General features: G+C 68.8%; 2 protein-coding genes across 6 annotated transcripts; both read left to right on the plus strand.

Annotated features, from left to right (window-relative positions):
• Window positions 1–270: 270 nt before the first annotated feature.
• Window positions 271–10,396, plus strand: NOTUM (notum, palmitoleoyl-protein carboxylesterase). Of its 5 annotated transcripts, XM_084861970.1 has the most exons (14): window positions 1,314–1,355; window positions 1,485–1,571; window positions 1,673–1,760; window positions 2,928–3,241; window positions 4,396–4,448; window positions 4,678–4,773; window positions 5,229–5,289; window positions 5,435–5,493; window positions 5,774–5,876; window positions 7,591–7,782; window positions 7,968–8,068; window positions 8,567–8,714; window positions 9,505–9,552; window positions 9,754–10,396. In XM_084861970.1, the coding sequence occupies exons 4-14, from the start codon at window positions 2,934–2,936 to the stop codon at window positions 10,058–10,060; spliced, it is 1,476 nt and encodes a 491-aa protein (XP_084718096.1). In that variant the 5' UTR covers window positions 1,314–1,355; window positions 1,485–1,571; window positions 1,673–1,760; window positions 2,928–2,933; the 3' UTR covers window positions 10,061–10,396. The 5 variants fall into 5 exon arrangements, with proteins under 5 accessions (XP_084718093.1, XP_084718095.1, XP_084718097.1 ...); XM_084861967.1 differs by lacking the exon at window positions 1,485–1,571 and having other exon boundaries at window positions 271–1,355; XM_084861969.1 differs by having other exon boundaries at window positions 1,221–1,571.
• Window positions 10,397–14,172: 3,776 nt separating this feature from the next.
• Window positions 14,173–17,505, plus strand: MYADML2 (myeloid associated differentiation marker like 2). Its single transcript, XM_084862050.1, has one exon. It carries the CDS (start codon window positions 14,418–14,420, stop codon window positions 15,471–15,473), a length of 1,056 nt encoding a protein of 351 aa, XP_084718176.1. The 5' UTR covers window positions 14,173–14,417; the 3' UTR covers window positions 15,474–17,505.
• The last annotated feature ends 125 nt before the right edge of the window (window positions 17,506–17,630 follow it).

A 17,630-nucleotide genomic window follows, 5' to 3' on the forward strand; every position in this document is an offset into this window, starting at 1 on the left:
GTACAGGGGAGGGAACAGGCTCGGGCCCAGCCTCAGGCCCGGTGGGGGCAGAGCCAGGCCCCAGGGCAGAGACTGGGCCACAGTACCCGCCACGGGCGGCCCTCAGACCTGCGTCTGATAAGCAACGAGCACAGAGTATGTCCCACCTCCCAGGAGGGTTCCGAGCTCCCCCTCCTCCCCGCCACCTGCCACCCTGCCAGCCATCACTGGTCCGACCTGTGGTGGACCGCTTTTTTTTGGTTTGTATTTAAATGTATTTTTATTGATGTCAGAGAGGAAGGGAGAGGGAGAGGGAGAGAGAAGCATCCATGATGAGAGAGAATCATGGACCGGCTGGCTCCTGCACACCCCACTCTGGGGATGGAGCCCGCAACCCGGGCCCGTGCCCTGACCGGGAATCGAACCCTGACCTCCTGGCTCCTAGCCCAACGCTCAGCCCCGGAGCCGGCCTGCCGGGCTGCTGCTCAGAGTCTTGAGTGAACTCACACAGGAGCTCGTCTGGATCCAACGTGCAGGCTGAACCGCATCGCCAGGACGCCCGGGAAGAGAAGACGCGTCCCGGCCCCAGAATGCCGCTGGCAGGCAGTCCCTGCGCCGTCCAGCCCGACTGCGCTGAGCATAGTCACGCATGGGCCCCTGAATCCCACCGGGCCTCTGACGGGGGTGTGGGGGGCACCACTTAAAGAAGTGGAAATGGGGGCAGGGAGAGGTCACGGGCCTGGTCCGGGATCCGCTGGCCAGGAGGTGGCTCAGAACCAGGCCAGTGTCCGGCACAGCCCTCCGCAGCCCGGCCATCTGGCTGGGAGCCGCCCTCCCTGCCAGGGCCTTGCCGGGTCCGAAGGGGGGGAGACCCCTCCAGAGGGCCTGGGCTGGAAGCTCAGCGGGAAGCCGGCCTGAGAAGCGGGGGAGGCGAGGGTGGGTCTCCGAGAGGATGGAGCTCGGCCTCGGCACTCAGTCAGCCTCTGGCAGCCGCGGCTCCCTCGTGGGGAAATGGAGTGTGCCTGCGGGGAGGGCCCGCCCGCCCGGCCGGCCCCCAGGGCATCACCGCAGCCTCCCCGGTTTCCGATCTCAGCACCTCACGCCCCCGCACGCTCACGGGCCTGCCCGCGGGCGTGTGCAGGGCGGTGTTGTAACTTCCTAATCTCGGCTCATCACTCGTGCTCGGGGCCAAAGGGGCCCGGCACGCAGGGCGACTACAAAGGCAGGGCCAGGCCAGCTGGTGCCACCGCCCGCTGCTGCTCCAGAGGGACTCCGAGCCGAGCCGGGACCCAGCCCGGCCGCCTGCCTACCCGCGCCCGCCTGGCATCCGGAGGGGCCCAGGAAGGCCTGCCCTGGTCCAGCTGTCATTTCCAAAGGTAAGACCTGTTCCTGCCCCTTTTTTTAATCCTCACCTGAGGACTTTTTCCCATGGATTTTCAGAGCGTGGAGGAGAGGGAAAGACAGAGAGAAACATCCATGTGAGATGGGTGGGTTGCCTCCTGCAGGAGCCCTGGTCCCTCGACCCAAATGGAACCCGGGACCCTTGGCCCATGCTCTGCTCACTGAGCCACACCGGCCAGGGCCTGCCTTTGGTGGGTACAGGGGCATCCACGGGCGCAGGCGGAGGGGCGGTGGGCTCCGTGGCTGCGGAGGGTGGGGAATGCGGCTCTCTCGCTGTCTCCCTGCCCCACAGGGGACACCTCCTCGGTCCACACCGCCTTCCCCTCCTCGGTTCCGACCGGAGGCTCCCTGTGCCACGTGCGGAGGCGGGAAGGTGGAAGGTGAGGCGCTGGACGGGGACCGCGGCCAGCGGGGGTCCGAGCGGAGACCCGGCGGACCATCCGGCCTCGCCCCCGCCCGGCGGGTCCCGGCCCGGAGCGCAGCCAGGAGCCCCCTCCGGTGCCCGCCCCCCGCGGCCTCCCGTCCCTGTCCGCTCGGAGCCGGAGCCGGGCCGGCGAGTCCTCCGCGGCGCCGAGTCCGGGCTCGGGTCCCTCCGCTCGCCGCCCGGGGCCCCGGCCACACCTGTCCGCTCCGCCCGGAGGGAGCCGGGTCCGCGCCGCTTTGATCCCGGGGCCCCGCGCCAGCTCCGGAGGCGGCGGCGGGGGTGCGGGCAGCGACCCACCGCGGAGCCGGGCGCGGCCGGTGAGCGGGGTCTCGGGGCGGAGGGTCCTGGGCCGGGGCGCGGGATGCGGGGAGCCCCCGGCTACACCCGGGCCTGGGCGCAGGGGTGCCGCGGCCCGGGGGTTCAGGTGAGGGCGCGGGTCCGGAGCCCTCGGCCCGTCGGGCAGGAGCCGCGGAGCGGAGTCCCCCTCCCGCCGCCCCCCCCCTCGCCGCCCCGGGCTCCCCCCGCCGCCCCCGCCGCCCCCGCCGCGCGCACCCGCCGCCCGGGGAGGAGGCGGCGGCGCCGGGCTGGCCCCGCCGTGGAGCCGCCGGGGCCGCGGGGCGCTGCCCCCCACGGAGCGGAGCCGGAGCGCCTCCGGCGGCCGCGGCCGGCAGTCGGGCCCCTCCGTCAGGCTGCGGTTTGGGAAGAAAAGGCGCTGCCTCCGCCAAGAGGAGAGGCGCGCGGTCCCGCCCCCTCGCCGGGCCAGGCCGGCGGCGGCGGCGGCACATCTAACGCGCGGGCACCCGGGCGCCGCGGCCCCGCGAATACGCCCCGCGCGGCCCCCGCGTCATTGGCGCGGGCGGGGCCGGCACAGACCCGCTGCCCTCCGAGCGCCGCGCCCGAGCCCAGCCGCCCGGCCACGGCGTCCGCCCGGCCCGCAGCCCCGACGCCGCCCCCGCCGCCCGGCCGGCCCGAGCGAGCCGCCCGCGAGGCAGCAGCGCGGCGGGCGCCCCGGCCCTGCACCCCCGCCCCGCGCCCCGCGCCCGGCCCCGCGTCCGGCCCGGCGCCCGCACCCCCGCCCCGCGCCCGGCCCCGCGCCCACCCCGCTCCCGCCGCTCGCCCGCAGGTGGCCATGGGCCGAGGCGCGCGCGCGCTGCTGCTGCTGCTGGGCCTGCTGCAGGGGGCCGGGGGCGGCGCGGGCAGGAAGGCCTGGCGGCGCCGCGGCCAGCAGCCCACCCCGCCGCGGGCCGAGGCGGTGCCCGTGGAGAGCTTCCCGCTGGACTTCACGGCCGTGGAGGGCAACATGGACAGCTTCATGGCGCAGGTGAAGAGCCTGGCGCAGTCGCTGTACCCCTGCTCCGCGCAGCAGCTGGGCGAGGACCTGCGCCTGCACCTCCTGCCCAACGCGACGGCGACCTGCAACGACGGCAGCCCCGCCGGGTGAGCTCCGCCGGCGCCCTGTCCGCGCCCGCCGCCCCGCGGGCCCCGGCCGCCGGGCCCAGCCTCTCCGGCGCCGGACGCCCCCGCGGGGCCCTCCCCGCCGGCCCCCTCCCCGCCGGCCCCGGGGGAGGGCGCCCATCGGCCGGGAGGCGCTGACCTCCGTCCGCCCGGCTGCGCGCGGGGGTGGGGACGGGCTGGGAGCCCTGGTCCCCGGCCAGCCCGGGCACTGACCCCTCGGCCACCGGTGCCCAGACCCTCCGCCCGCTGTGTCCTTCGGCCCCGGGGCGGGAGGTGGCCTCCCTCGGGCGGCCTGGGCTCCCACGGGAGGAGCGAGGCGGGGCGGGGAGCCCGGCTGCACCCCCACCCCCACCCTCACCCTCACCCCACCGCACCCCACCCCGGCTCACGGGCGCCCCGCTGCTGCCGGGCTGGGCGGAGGGGGGCGGCCACAGAGGACGGGGAGGGAGCAGGTGGCGCAGCAGGACCTGGGGACCCGCAGCCCCAGGCAGAGGAGGGCAGGATGGAGGCTGCGGGTCGGGAGGAGGTGGGGACCCCCTGGCTCCGCCAGCCGGCGCCCAGGAACGGGGAGCCGGGTCGGCTCAGGGGGAGGCTGCGACCCCGCCTGGGCGCCCCTCGCCCGGCATCCCGCGCTCCCCTCTGCGGGGCCCTGGCGCCCCCCAGCGCCCCCGCCCCCCCCTAGGATCCGGAGTCCGGACGGAGGCCCCCCGCCCCCCGCCCCGCCGGGGAGGCCGCGGGGATTTTCCACGGACACAGCCCCGCGCGGTGTCCCCGGCCCGCGGGCGCCCCCTCCCGGCTGGCCCGGCGCCGCCGAGCGCGGTGCAGGATCCGGCCGCGGGCGCCCCCGTGCGGCCGGCGCGCCCGGCGACAGGTGGATGGCCTCCCCCGCGGGGCCCAGGCCCTGCGCCTCCCCCGCACCCTCTTTGCGCCCCGCTGACCCCAGCACCCCCTTTGCGCCCCGCTGACCCCCGGACCCCCTTTGCGCCCCACTGACCCCCCGCACCCCCTTTGCGCCCCGCTGACCCCCGCACCCCCGCACCCCCTTTGCGCCCCGCTGACCCCCCGCACCCCCTTTGCGCCCCGCTGTCCTCCGCACCCCCTTTGCGCCCTGCTGACCCCCCGCACCCCCTTTGCAGCTACTACCTGAAGGAGTCCAAGGGCAGCCGGCGCTGGCTGCTCTTCCTGGAAGGTGCGTCCGGAGCCGGGCGGCGGGTCCCCGGGGCGGCGGGCTGGTGGGGTGGCGGGGTCCCCGGGGCGGCGGGCTGGTGGGTGGCGGGGTCCCCGGGGCGGCGGGCTGGTGGGGTGGCGGGGTCCCCGGGGCGGCGGGCTGGTGGGGCGGCGGGTCCCCGGGGCGGCGGGCTGGTGGGGTGGCGGGGTCCCTGGGGCTGGGGCCTGAGCGGTGGGTGCCGCGCCTACAGGCGGCTGGTACTGCTTCAACCGCGAGAACTGCGACTCCCGCTACAGCACCCTGCGGCGCCTCATGAGCTCCAAGGACTGGCCGCGCACGCGCACAGGTCCGAGGCGCCCCTCATGACCCCCATGACCCCCCATCACCCCCATAACCCCCCATCATCCCCATCACCCCCATGATCCAGGGCCGGGCTCCTGGTGCTCACAGCGGAGGCCCCCCAGCCCCCCATCTCCCCCACCCCCTCTCTGAGCTCCTAAGGGGGGTCACCCCTCTCCTCCAGCTGCTGCTTCCTCAGGGAACTTCCAGGGGCTCTTGGGGTGCAGGGAGAGGGGTCACGATGGGGTCAAAGCAGCCGGTGGAGGTCAGGGAGGTCGAGGGCCCCATCCAGGGGTCACACGCTGGCCCCGCATCCTGGCTAGGGGCCTGGTCTGTTCCCCACTTTCCTGCCACCTTGGCTATGCCAGGCACGGCCACCCCTCTTGTGGGGACCAAGCAGGAGCTCCCACACCCTGCCCACCGGCTGACTGCCCTCCCCCCGACTCTGCCCTCCCGCCACAGGCACCGGCATCCTGTCCTCCCAGCCCGAGGAGAACCCGCACTGGTGGAACGCCAACATAGTGTAAGGGGGCGAGGGCGCCATTCCTGGGGTTCTCCTGGGGGCCCTGCCTGGGGCCTTCCTGGGAGAGGTCTCTCCTGGGCCTGGGGGGGTAGGGAGGGGGCGGGGAGGGGCCGGGATGCCCGCGGCTCACTGTCCTCTCCTGCAGCTTCATCCCCTACTGCTCCAGTGACGTGTGGAGTGGGGCCTCGCCCAAGTCCGACAAGAGTGAGTCCCTGCCCCCCCAGTCCCCCGGCAGGCAGGGCGGGAGGAGCCCGCTCCTGGGATGCAGGCCTCGCCCCGGGGTGCCTGCTCGTCCAGAGCTGGCTGGCCCATGGGGAGGGGCCCCCAGCACTGCCCCGCATACTGACCGCCCTCCCTCCGGTGAACCTATCCCCCATCCCAACCCCCCAGCCCCACCCCTCGCCAGCACCCCCCGCACACCCCCTGCCTGGCGTAGGAGGCCCGCCCTCTGCCAGGCCCCACGTGACGCCCCCTTTTCCCGCAGACGAATACGCCTTCATGGGCGCCCTCATCATCCAGGAGGTGGTGCGGGAGCTGCTGGGCAAGGGGCTGAGCGGGGCCAAGGTGCTGCTGCTGGCGGGGAGCAGGTGAGCCTGGCGGGGCCTGGGGCGGGGCCTGGGGGACGGGGGGCCTCGTGGGGGGCTGGCGGGGAGCAGGTGAGCCTGGCGGGGCCTGGGGGACGGGGGGGGGGGGGGCGCCTCATGGGGGGCTGGCGGGGAGCAGGTGAGCCTGGCAGGCCTGGGGGCGGGGCCTGGAGCGGGGCCTGGGGGCGGGGCGGGGGGCCTGATGGGGGGCTGAGCGGGGCCAAGGTGCTGCTGCTGGCGGGGAGCAGGTGAGCCTGGCGGGGCCTGGGGGCGGGGCCTGGGGGACGGGGGGGGGCCTCATGGGGGGCTGGCGGGGAGCAGGTGAGCCTGGTGGGGGCTGGGGGGCGGGGCCTGGGGTGGGGGGCGGGGCCTGGGGTGGGGGGCGGGGCCTGGGGACGGGGGCCTGATGGGGGCCTGGGGGATGCAGATGGGTCTGGCGGGGTCTGGGGGGAACAGGAGGGCCTGGCAGGGACCTGGGAGGGCAGGGGGGCCTGGGGGACAGGAAGGAGGGCAGATGTCTACTGCAGCTGGGAGCTATCTGGAGGGAGTCTGGGCCCCGTGTGTGGGTGAGGAAGTCCGGGCCCCGCGTGTGGGTGAGGGAGTCCGGGCCCGTGTGTGGGTGAGGGAGTCCGGGCCCGTGTGTGGGTGAGGAGTCCAGGCCCGTGTGTGGGTGAGGGAGTCCGGGCCCGTGTGTGGGTGAGGGAGTCCGGGCCCGTGTGTGGGTGAGGAGTCCGGGCCCGTGTGTGGGTGAGGGAGTCCGGGCCCGTGTGTGGGTGAGGGAGTCCGGGCCCGTGTGTGGGTGAGGGAGTCCGGGCCCGTGTGTGGGTGAGGAGTCCGGGCCCGTGTGTGGGTGAGGGAGTCCGGGCCCGTGTGTGGGTGAGGAGTCCGGGCCCGTGTGTGGGTGAGGAGTCCGGGCCCGTGTGTGGGTGAGGGAGTCCGGGCCCGTGTGTGGGTGAGGGAGTCCGGGCCCCGTGGGGTGGGTGAGGGGTCCAGGACTGGGGGAGTGGTCAGCAGCTAGCTGTAGACGGTGCACCTTCTCCGAGGCCGGGCCCCAGGAGGGCAGGGAGCACGCTGCTGGTCACTGTCCCAGGAGACGTGCAGGGGCCTGGGCCATCGGGTGAGGCCGCCCAGCGCCTCCTCATTCATTCATTCACTTATTTATATTCTTATTGATGTCAGAGAGGAGGGAGAGGGCGTGAGAGAGAGACAGCCACGACGAGAGAGAATCACGCACCAGCTGCCTCCTGCGCACCCCACACTGGGGACCGAGCCCACAACCCGGGCCTGTGCCCTGACCGGGAATGGAACTGACCTCCTGGTTCACAGGTCGACGCTCAACCACTGAGCCACACTGGCCGGGCCCCTCTATTTTCAGATCAGGAAACCCAGGTGGAGAGAGAGAGGGAGGGAGGGAAGGAGGAAGTGGGCGCCTGCCCGTCAGCGCGGGGTCAGCGGGGTCAGCACAGGAGCCGGCGGCCACAGGAAGGGGTCTGGGACCTGGGGAAGAGGCCGCCCAGGGGGCGGAGCGGGGGCTGCGGTGGCAGTGGTGCCCGGGCACGGGGGCCAGGGGGGCCGGAGCGGGGGCCGGGGGGGGACGGAGCGGGGGCCGAGGGCGGCGGAGCGGGGGCTGCGCTGGCGGTGGTGCCCGGGCACGGGGCCAGGGGCCTCCCTCGGGGCCGAGCGCCTCTGCCGCCCGCCTCACGCGCCCGTCCCGCAGCGCGGGCGGCACCGGCGTGCTGCTGAACGTGGACCGCGTGGCCGAGCAGCTGCAGGAGCTGGGCCACCCCGCCATCCAGGTGCGGGGCCTGGTGGACTCGGGCTGGTTCCTGGACAACAAGCAGTACCACCGCACCGACTGCGTGGACACGGCCACCTGCGCGCCCACCGACGCCATCCGCCTGGGCATCAGGTGGCCGGGGGCGGGCCGGGCCGGGGGCCGGGAGGAGGGGTGTGCTCCGTGTCTGTGGGAGCCCCGGGGGGCGGGGGCCGGGCCGGGCCGGCTGGGAGGAGCCGTGTCCTCTGGCTGTGGGAGCCCCGGTGAGGTGGGGGCGGGGGGCGGGGGCGCGGGGCAGCCTGACGGCCGCTGTGGCCCAGGTACTGGAACGGGCTGGTCCCCGAGCGCTGCCGGCGCCAGTTCAAGGAGGGCGAGGAGTGGAACTGCTTCTTCGGCTACAAGGTCTACCCGACCCTGCGCTGTGAGTGCCGCGGGGACTCGGGGGGCGCCCAGGGGCGGGGGGCCTCCTGCACCTCGGGAATGCAGCCCGGCGTGCGGCCCCGGAGGCCAGGCCCGGATCACCGCCCGGAGCATGGCCGCCCGGGACTCTCCGGTCTGAGCAGGAGTCCGCTGCGGTGGGGAGGCCAGGATGGGGTGGGGGTCACTCTGTCAGTGCCCCGGGCTGCCCTGGGGGGCCTGGGGCTACCCCTCTCCGCCCCACGTGCGGGGAGTGGGAGTGAGCTCCCGGCAAAGGGACCTCGTCACCAAAGCTCAGTAGCGGGTGCCCCGAGGCGCCAGGCCAAGATGGTGACCATGGGGCGGGGGGCGTAACAGGGCACTTTTTGGAGGAAGGGTGGGCGCTAAGGGGCAGCCGAGCTGAGGGGGGCCGGAGTGAGGGCGAGGCCAGCGGCCGGGACGGGGGCCTGAGCCGGGGTGGGGGCCGCGTCCGGCGAGAGGCCAGCTGAGCCGGGCCCCCCAGGCCCCGTGTTCGTGGTGCAGTGGCTGTTCGACGAGGCGCAGCTGACGGTGGACAACGTGCACCTCACGGGGCAGCCGGTCCAGGAGGGCCAGTGGCTGTACATCCAGAACGTGGGCCGGGAGCTGCGGCAGACGCTCAAGGACGTGGCGTGAGTTCGGGGCCCTCACAGCGAGCGGGCTCCGGGGCTCGGGGCCGCCGTGGGCGAGGACCGGCCTGCGGGTGCACGCAGACCCCGGGTCCCTCCCGGGCGTGGAACCGTGGCCTCCTGGGTCGTGGGTTGATGCTCAACCACTGAGCCGCACCGGCCAGGCAAGTCCCCTCCGATTTCCTGTGAGTAGAAACATCTCTAAAACTCAGAACCTGCTTTTTAAAGACTAGTGCGCCCCGGCCAGGCTGCTCAGTGGTTAGCGCACCACCCCCTACGCCAGGCCGCGGGTCCGCTGCCCCGCTGGGGGGCACACACACACACGGGAGTCCACCGAGTGCATCAGCAAGTGGGACGGTAGATTCCCCGTTTCTCTCTTTCTCTCCTCCCTGCCCCTCTCTCAGGGTCAATCAATCAGTACATAATTAAGAACAATAATTTCAATAATTATCTGGGCAAAGGAAGGCCCAGATTAAAAAAATATATATATATAGGCGCAGTATTTGCCTCCAGGCCTCTGGCTCCAGGGCTTTTCCTGGAGGATCTGGAGGCGGGAAGGGACCAGGGTTCCCGGAAGGGACCAGATCGGTGGGTGGGGACGGCCCGGAGGTCACAGCTCCATTCCTGGTCAGGGCACAGGCCCCGGGGTGGAGGAGCCGCTGGCCAGTAGGCACCGCAGCAGGCGGGAGGTGGAGGCCGGGGGGACAGCTCCCGGGGGAGGGACGGCCCTTGAGCCCCGGGGGGGAAGGGGCCGGGGCGGGCGGCGCTCACAGCCGCTGTCCCGCCCGCACAGGGCCAGCTTCGCCCCCGCCTGCCTCTCCCACGAGATCATCCTCCGGAGGTCAGTGTCCCCGCACCCCTTACCTGGGCCGGCGCAGCCCCCTGCCTCCCACCCCCACCCACAACCCCCCTCCCACCCCACTGCCCCCCCCCCGCCTGCTTCCCAAGCCCCTCAGACACCGGCCGGCGGCGGCAGGAACCCAGTGGCCGCGGGCTGTCCCCTGATCGCCCCCCCCCCCGCGTGACCCCCGTTTCTCCGCAGCCACTGGACGGAGGTGCAGGTGAAGGGGACCTCGCTCCCGCGGGCGCTGCACTGCTGGGACAGGAGCCTGCACGAGGGCCTCAAGGGCAGCAAGGCCCCCCTGAAGGGCTGCCCCGTGCACCTGGTGGACAGCTGCTCCTGGCCCCACTGCAACCCCTCCTGCCCCACCATCCGCGACCAGTTCACGGGGCAGGAGATGAACGTGGCCCAGTTCCTCATGCACCTGGGCTTCGACGTGCAGACCCTGGCCCAGCAGCAGGGCCTGGAGCCCAGCAAGCTGCTGGGGATGCTGAGCAGCGGGAGTTAGGGCCCCCCCGGGCCCCCCCCCCCCGCCCCTGGGCCAGGGCTGCGCCCCCTCCCTCCCCCGGGCACCCTGGGCCAGGGCCCAGCCCCCTCCCCTGCGCTGGGTCTGGACGCCCACCCTGGCTGCCTTCGCCGCCCCCGGACCCCAGACACGGCCTCCCTGCCCCCCGGACCCCCAGCCCCGGCCCTCGGCCCAGCCTCCTGCCCTTTTGTATTATTTTATAAAGTGACTTTTTTATTACTTTAATTTTTTAAAAAGGAAAATAAGCAAGAAATATATGATGAATGATATTGTTTTGTAACATATATTTTTTAAATAATGGGATTAAAATAAGACAACAAATGAGCTTTTCTCTGCGGGTGTGTTTGTTTGAACAGGCAGTGGGCCCCCATGGCACCCTCCCTGCCCCCCACCCCCGGCCGACCACCCCAGCCCCTCCGCCGGGAACAGGAGGGGGCGGGGACGAGGCCACCCCGCCCCCCGCCCCAGGCCAGACCCCCTGGGGAGGCGCTGCTCCGTGCAGAGACCTCGGGGGACACAGCTGCCGTGTCTATTCGCCGCCATGGTGACAGCAGGCGGTGTGCGGGACTCGCAGGGACGGTCTGTCTCACCGGGTGTGCGGGTCTCGCAGGGACGGTCTCGCCAGCTCAGCATTTGCACTCCGGAAGGTGTCGCCACCGGCATCTCCAGTCAAAACATCGTCACCAGCCCAGCGGCTGCCAGCTCCACCCAGTGGGGGGCGTGCACGAGGCAGCCCATCAGTGATTCTCTCTCACCATGGATGTTCTGTCGCCCTCTCCCTTCCTCTCTGAAATTAATTTTGTAAAAAGGGAAATAACATTTTACACACACAAACACACACACACATATATATACAAAACCTAATATGCAAATAGACTGAACAGCAGAACAACCCAACAACTGAACAGCCAATCGCTATGATGTGCATGACCACCAGGGGGTGCATGTGTAACATGGCAGCACGGAGCATGGTGGGCATCGTCAGCAGTGCGAGCGAGCGGCGGCCCCATCACCCCGAGGGCTTCTCCACCTCCTGCTCCTGAGGGGCGACCAAGACAGCAGCTGCTGCGCACCCCGCTGACAGCGCCGCCGCTCACATCCGCGCTGGCACCAGCCCCATCGCTCCGCGCCATCAGGGGGTGCCAGCGGGGCAGGGCCATCAGCCATGGGAGCCTCAGCAGCGGGAGTGGGGCTGCTGGCAGCCGGGGGCCGGGGCCGTGAAGGGAGGGGCTCGGCGGGGGCGCAGAGGAAGGCTGAGACCCCCCTGTGCCTACCGCACCTCATGGCCACAGTTCCTTTTTTTTTTTTTTTTTCAATATATTTTATTTACTTTTTATAGAGAGGGAGAGGGATAGAGGGTCAGAAACATCGATGAGAGAGAAACATCAATCAGCTGCCTTCTGCACACCTCCCACTGGGGATGTGCCCGCAGCAACCAAGGTTCATGCCCTTGACTGAATCGAACCTGGAACCCTTCAGTCGTCGCTGTATCCACTGAGCCACACGGGCCACGCCCACAGTTCCTTTTACGGTGCATGAATTCGGGCCCCGGTTTGAAAAATAAAAGTGCGCAGGCACTCAGCCAGCCGTGACCCTGCTTCCCCCGACGGGCAGAGCGACCTTCGCTGCCCAGGCCTGGCGATGGACCTTTAACTCAGTGTCAACACTGACTCCAAACTTCACGTGTTAACCACGACCGGGAGGGTCTGAAGGCCGGCAGGACGCGCCGGCTGCCTGTCCCTCCCCTTCGCTCCCGGAGCCGCTTCCACCCCCGGCCACGCTCAGCCGCCCCGGCCCCGCAGACTCCGGCCAGCAGCCCCGAACCCGCCCGGCCGCCCGGAACCCGCCCGGCCGCCCCGAACCCGCCCGGCCGCCCCGAACCCGCTCGGCCGCCCCGAACCCGCTCGGCCGCCCCGGGCCCCTCTCGGCCGCCCCGAACCCGCCCGGCCGCCCCGAACCCGCCCGGCCGCCCCGAACCCGCCCGGCCGCCCCGAACCCGCCCGGCCGCCCCGAACCCGCTCGGCCGCCCCGAACCCGCCCGGCCGCCCCGAACCCGCTCGGCCGCCCCGAACCCGCAGACTCCCGCCAGCCGGCCGCCCTCCCTGAGCGCTGGCCACCGAGCCGGTGTCCAGGAGCTCCTGCTCTCCCTCAGCCTGGACGCCTGGCCCCACGCCTCCCTGGGCCCCTCATTCTCTTCTGCCCCCGTCAGTCTGGCTCAGTGGATGGAGCGTTGGCCTACAGCCATGGTTGGCAAACTGTGGCTCTCGAGCCACATGTGGCTCTTTGGCCCCTTGAGTGTGGCTCTTCCACAAAACACCACGGCCTGGGCGAGTCTATTCTGAAGAAGTGGCGTTAGAAGAAGTTTGTGGGTTTTTTTTAATTGATTTTCCACAGAGAGGAAGGGAGAGGGATAGAGAACTAGAAACATTGATGAGAGAAACATCGACCAGCACACCCCCCACCGGGGATGTGCCCACAACCAAGATACATGCCCCCTACACACTCTCACACATTCATACACACACACACACACACACTCACACACACACTCTTACACACACACACACTCTGGAATCGAACCTGGGACCCCCTCAGTCTGCAGGCTGACGCTCTAACCACTGGGCAAAACCGGTTTCGGCAGAAGAAGTTTAAGTTTTAAAAATTTGGCTCTCAAAAGAAATTTCAATTGTTGTCCTGTTGATACTTGGCTCTGTTGACTCTTTGCCGACTATTGGCCTAGGGGAAAATATGCTCATTGTGATATTTCATAATGCTTCCGTGAATATGAGCCTTTCTGAATGAAAGTGGGGGAAATAGACATATTTATGTAATTACACACACACACACACACACACACACACACTCACACATTCATACACACACACTCACACACATTCACATTCACACATTCACACATACACTCTTACTCACACACACACACTCACACATTCATACATACACACACACACACTCACACATTCATGTACACACACTCTCACACACATTTACATTCACACACACTCTTACACACACACACACTCACACACACACACACTCTCACACATTCATACATACACACACACTCATACACACACACACTCACACATTCATACACACACACACTCACACATTCATGTACACACACACTCACACACACATTCACCTTCACACATTCACACACACACTCTTACACACACACACACTCACACATTCATACACACACACACTCACACATTCATGTACACACACACACACACACTCACACACACATACACACACACACTCACACATTCATACACACACACTCACACACACATTCACATTCACACATTCACACACACACTCTTACACACACACACACACTCACACATTCATACACACACACACACACTCACACATTCATGTACACACACACTCACACACACACACACACACACACACTCACACACACGGTCCTCATAGTGGTCTAATCCAGCCTTGATGGGGTATTCCAACTCCCACACTCAGAAAGAAATGTTTTTATTTTCACAGTTTCATACATTTTACTATTTCAGCCTGAAAAGAGGGGGCTGAGTTTCTCCCAGGCGCTCACATGTCAGATAGGGACAAGTGAGCGCTCCATAATGCCCCCCATAATAACAACTCCATAATGCCCCCCAAAATAATAACTCCATAATGCCCCCCATAATAACAACTCCATAATGCCCCCCATAATAACAACTCCATAATGCCCCCCATAATAACAACTCCATAATGCCCCCCAAAATAATAGCTCCATAATGCCCCCCATAATAACAACTCCATAATGCCTCCATAATAACAACTCCATAATGCCCCCCATAATAACAACTCCATAATGCCTCCATAATAACTACAGCTCCGCCCGGGGCAGGCTGGGGCTGGGAGGAGAACCAGGGCGGCCCCCAGGAGCCCCCTCCCTTCCCCAGGCTCTCTCCCCCCACCCCCACCCCCACCCGAGCAGCAGAGCAGAGACAGGGCCGGGGACCATGCCAGCCGGTCCTGCAACCGTCTGGGTCTGGACCCAGCCACCCCCACCCGCCCCTCCCCCCTCCTGCCGCCCTCACCTTCCGGCACCCTCCCCCTCGGTCCGGCCTGGAGGCTGGAGCTGCAGGGTCAGTGACCGGCCCCTCTGGGCGCCCCTCCCCCGCCCGCCCTGCCGGACCAGGAGCCGCGGACCGAGGCCGGGGCTGCGGGGCCGGCGGGGTTAACGGTCCGGCAGGGCTGGGATGGGACCGGTCAGGTGTCCCCCTGGCAGGGGCATCGGCTGCTATTCCCAGGCTCTGATCACTCGCCTATTTATAGCCGGCTGTTCCCTGCAATGTCACGGGCGTCCCAGCCACTGCAGCGGCCGCACCCGCAGCACCGCCGAAGCCGAAGGGGGCGGAGCGGCCCGCCCGGCAGGAGCCCCCCGGCCGCTGTGAGCCAGGAGGCGGCCGTCCGTCCGTCCGTCCGTCCGATGGGCAGCGCCATGGAGCCCCCCGGGGGCGGGTACCTGCACCTGGGCGCGCTGACCTCCCCAGTGGGCACGGCCCGCCTGCTGCAGCTGGCCTTCGGCTGCACCACCCTCAGCCTGGTGGCCCACCGCGGCGGCTTCCCGGGCGCGCAGGGCGCCTTCTGCATGGCCGCCTGGGGCTTCTGCTTCGCCCTCTCGGGCCTGGTGCTCGGCTGCGAGGTCACCCGGCTGCACTGCTGCCTGCGCCTCTCCTGGGGCAACTTCACGGCCGCCTTCGCCATGCTGGCCGCGCTGCTGTCGGCCACGGCCGCCGTGCTCTACCCGCTGCACTTCGCCCGCCTGCAGTGCCCGCCCGCGCCCGCGGGCTGCGCCGCCCGGGACTTCCGGCTGGCCGCCAGCGTCTTCGCCGGGCTGCTGTTCCTGGCCTACGCGGCCGAGGTGGCCCTGACCCGCGCCCGGCCCGGCCAGGTGGCCAGCTACATGGCCACGGTGTCCGGGCTCCTCAAGATCGTCCAGGCCTTCGTGGCCTGCATCGTCTTCGGCGCGCTGGCCCAGGACGCCGCCGGCTTCCGGCGCTACGCGGCCACCCAGTGGTGCGTGGCGGTCTACGGCCTGTGCTTCCTGGCCACGGCGGCCGTGGTGGCACTGAGCGTGCTGGGCCACGCGAGCGGCCCCTTCGAGCACGCCGTGGCCCTGTACACCTTCCTGGCCGTGCTGCTCTACCTCAGCGCCGCCGTCGTCTGGCCCGTCTTCTGCTTCGACCCCAAGTACGGCGAGCCCGGGCGGCCCCCGGACTGCGCCCGCGGCCGCTGCGCCTGGGACAGCCGGCTGGTGGTGGCCATCTTCACCTACGTCAACCTGCTGCTCTACGTGGCCGACCTGGCCTACTCCCAGCGGATTCGCTTTGTGCCCGCCCCGTAGCAGGCCGCCGCCGCCTCTGCTCCCGGAGGACGGACGCTGGGCCCCGCGAGGGCGCGGCCGGGGAGGCCCCACAGCCCTCCGAGGACTCCGGGCAGCAGAGCCAGCTTGGAGGGGGATTGAGCAGGATCCCAGGTGCAGGGCCTGAGCAAGATCCCAGAGGGACTGTCACCAGGCAATCCCAGCCCAGCCCCTCTCTGTCTCCCTGTCTCTATTCTTTCCCTGTCTCTGCCTCTCCCTGTCTCTCTCTCCCTGTCTCTGTCTCTCCCTGTCTGTCTCCTTGTCTGTCTCTCTCCCTGTCTCTCCCTGTCTGTCTCCTTGTCTGTCTCTCTCCCTCTCCCTGTCTCTCTCTCCCTCTCTGTCTCTCCCTCCCTGTCTCTCCCTGTCTGTCTCCTTGTCTGTCTCTCTCCCTGTCTCTGTCCCTCCCTGGCCCTGTCTGCGGGGTGTTTCCCAGCATTTGGAAGGCTCAGGAATCTGGAGAAGGGCTGTGTGTTAATGAATGAAAGGACTAGACGTGAAATATAAATTCGGGAGGCTTTTTGGGAGCCAGAGGAGACCTAGCTTCAATAAGTTTCCTAATCTCTGGACACAAATTGCCCTAAAGCAGTGGTCGGCAAACTGCGGCTCGCGAGCCACCTGCGGCTCTTTGGCCCCTTGAGTATGGCTCTTCCACAAAATACGGCAGCCTGGGCGAGTCTGTGTTGAAGAAGTGGCGTTAGGAAAAGTTTAAAAAATGTGGCTCTCCAAAGAAACGTCAATCTGTACTGTTGATATTTGGCTCTGTGGACTCACGAGTTTGCTGACCACTACCCTGAGGCAAAGCGGACAAACACCAAAGGCGCGGTGTGGTGCGGTGCGCGGTGCGGGGCGCAGTGCGGGGCGCGGGGCGCGGGGCGGGGCGCTGGTGCGGCGCGCGGTGTGGCGGTGTGGCCGTGTGGTGGTGTGGTGCGCGGTGTAGTGTATGGTTTAGCGCGAGGTGTGGTGTATGGTTTGGTGTGCAGTGTGGCGCGCTCAGTGTGGTGCGGTGTGGTGCGGTGTGGTGCGGTGTATGGTGTGCGGTGCATGGTTTGGTATACAGTAGGCATTATCAGGTAGGGGGAGCTGCCTTCGGCTGTTGCAGGTGATCACAGGCAGGTTTTCAGGTTTGGGGAAATGCTTTCCCGGCTGATTAGGAAGCCCATGGACCTTCCCAGGACCTTTTGCATTTTATTATACCTTACAGGGATTCGCCTCCAGCTCCATCTCTCCCTGTCTCTGCCTCTCTCCCTTTCTGTCTTCTCTGTCTCTGTCTCTCCCTCTCTTTCTCTCCCTGTCTCTCTGTCCTCTCTATCTCTCTTCCTCCCTCTCTGTCTCTCCAGGGCCTGGCCTCCAGCTCTCTGATGGCCCCCGTCACTCAGGAGACGTGGGGAGGCAAGGGTTCCTGGGGGAGTCGGGGCAGCCCCGAGTGTCCACTGCCGTCAGCAGCCCGCACTCGGGCTGAACTCAGTGAAGCTGAAAGAGACAGTTCCCGGGTGTGGGAGGGGGTGAGGGGGGTGTGGAGCAGGACGGTGGCGGGGCTGTCAGGGGCAGCTCAGAGCGGGGAGCCAGGCCCGAGGGGGCCCTGCAGCTCCTGGGGAAGGAGCCAGAACCATGACCCAGCTCACCGGCCTCACCGGCCACGGAGAGGGGGACGGAGCCAGGTCGGTGGCGTGGCCGGGCCGGCGGCTGGAGGGGACACAGGCGCCTGCGGGACCCGCAGCAGCAGAAGCAGCAGCAGCAGCGCCACCTGAGCCGCCGAGAAGCTGTTCCCAGCAGGTGCCCGCCCCCGGCCCCAGGACAGGCTGTGGCCCCGGGAGGCTGGCAGGCAGCTGCCCGGACGCGGAGCCGGCCCGGTGCCTCCCTGGTGCTCGCAGCCCGCAACCTCCGTCTGCTCCAGTGCCCGTCCGCCTGGCCGCTGACCACAGGGCCCCTGGGGCCTCGCCCGCCAGCTTCCTCCATTGAGAGCCCGGCCACCGGCCCGGGGCCTGGGCAGAAATAAAGGCCGCGCTCACGCACACCCGGCTCTGGCCAGCGGTCTCTGACCTCCTGGGCCCCCTCGCCCCCATCCTCAGCGGAGACGAGCCTGACCCTGCCTGGCAGGGAGGAGGTGGCCATGGGGCCAGGGAGGGGTGAGAGCCAGCG

Source organism: Pipistrellus hanaki, assembly GCF_964339955.1.
Source record: "Pipistrellus hanaki genome assembly, chromosome: 16".
NCBI classification, from domain to species: Eukaryota; Metazoa; Chordata; class Mammalia; order Chiroptera; family Vespertilionidae; genus Pipistrellus; species Pipistrellus hanaki.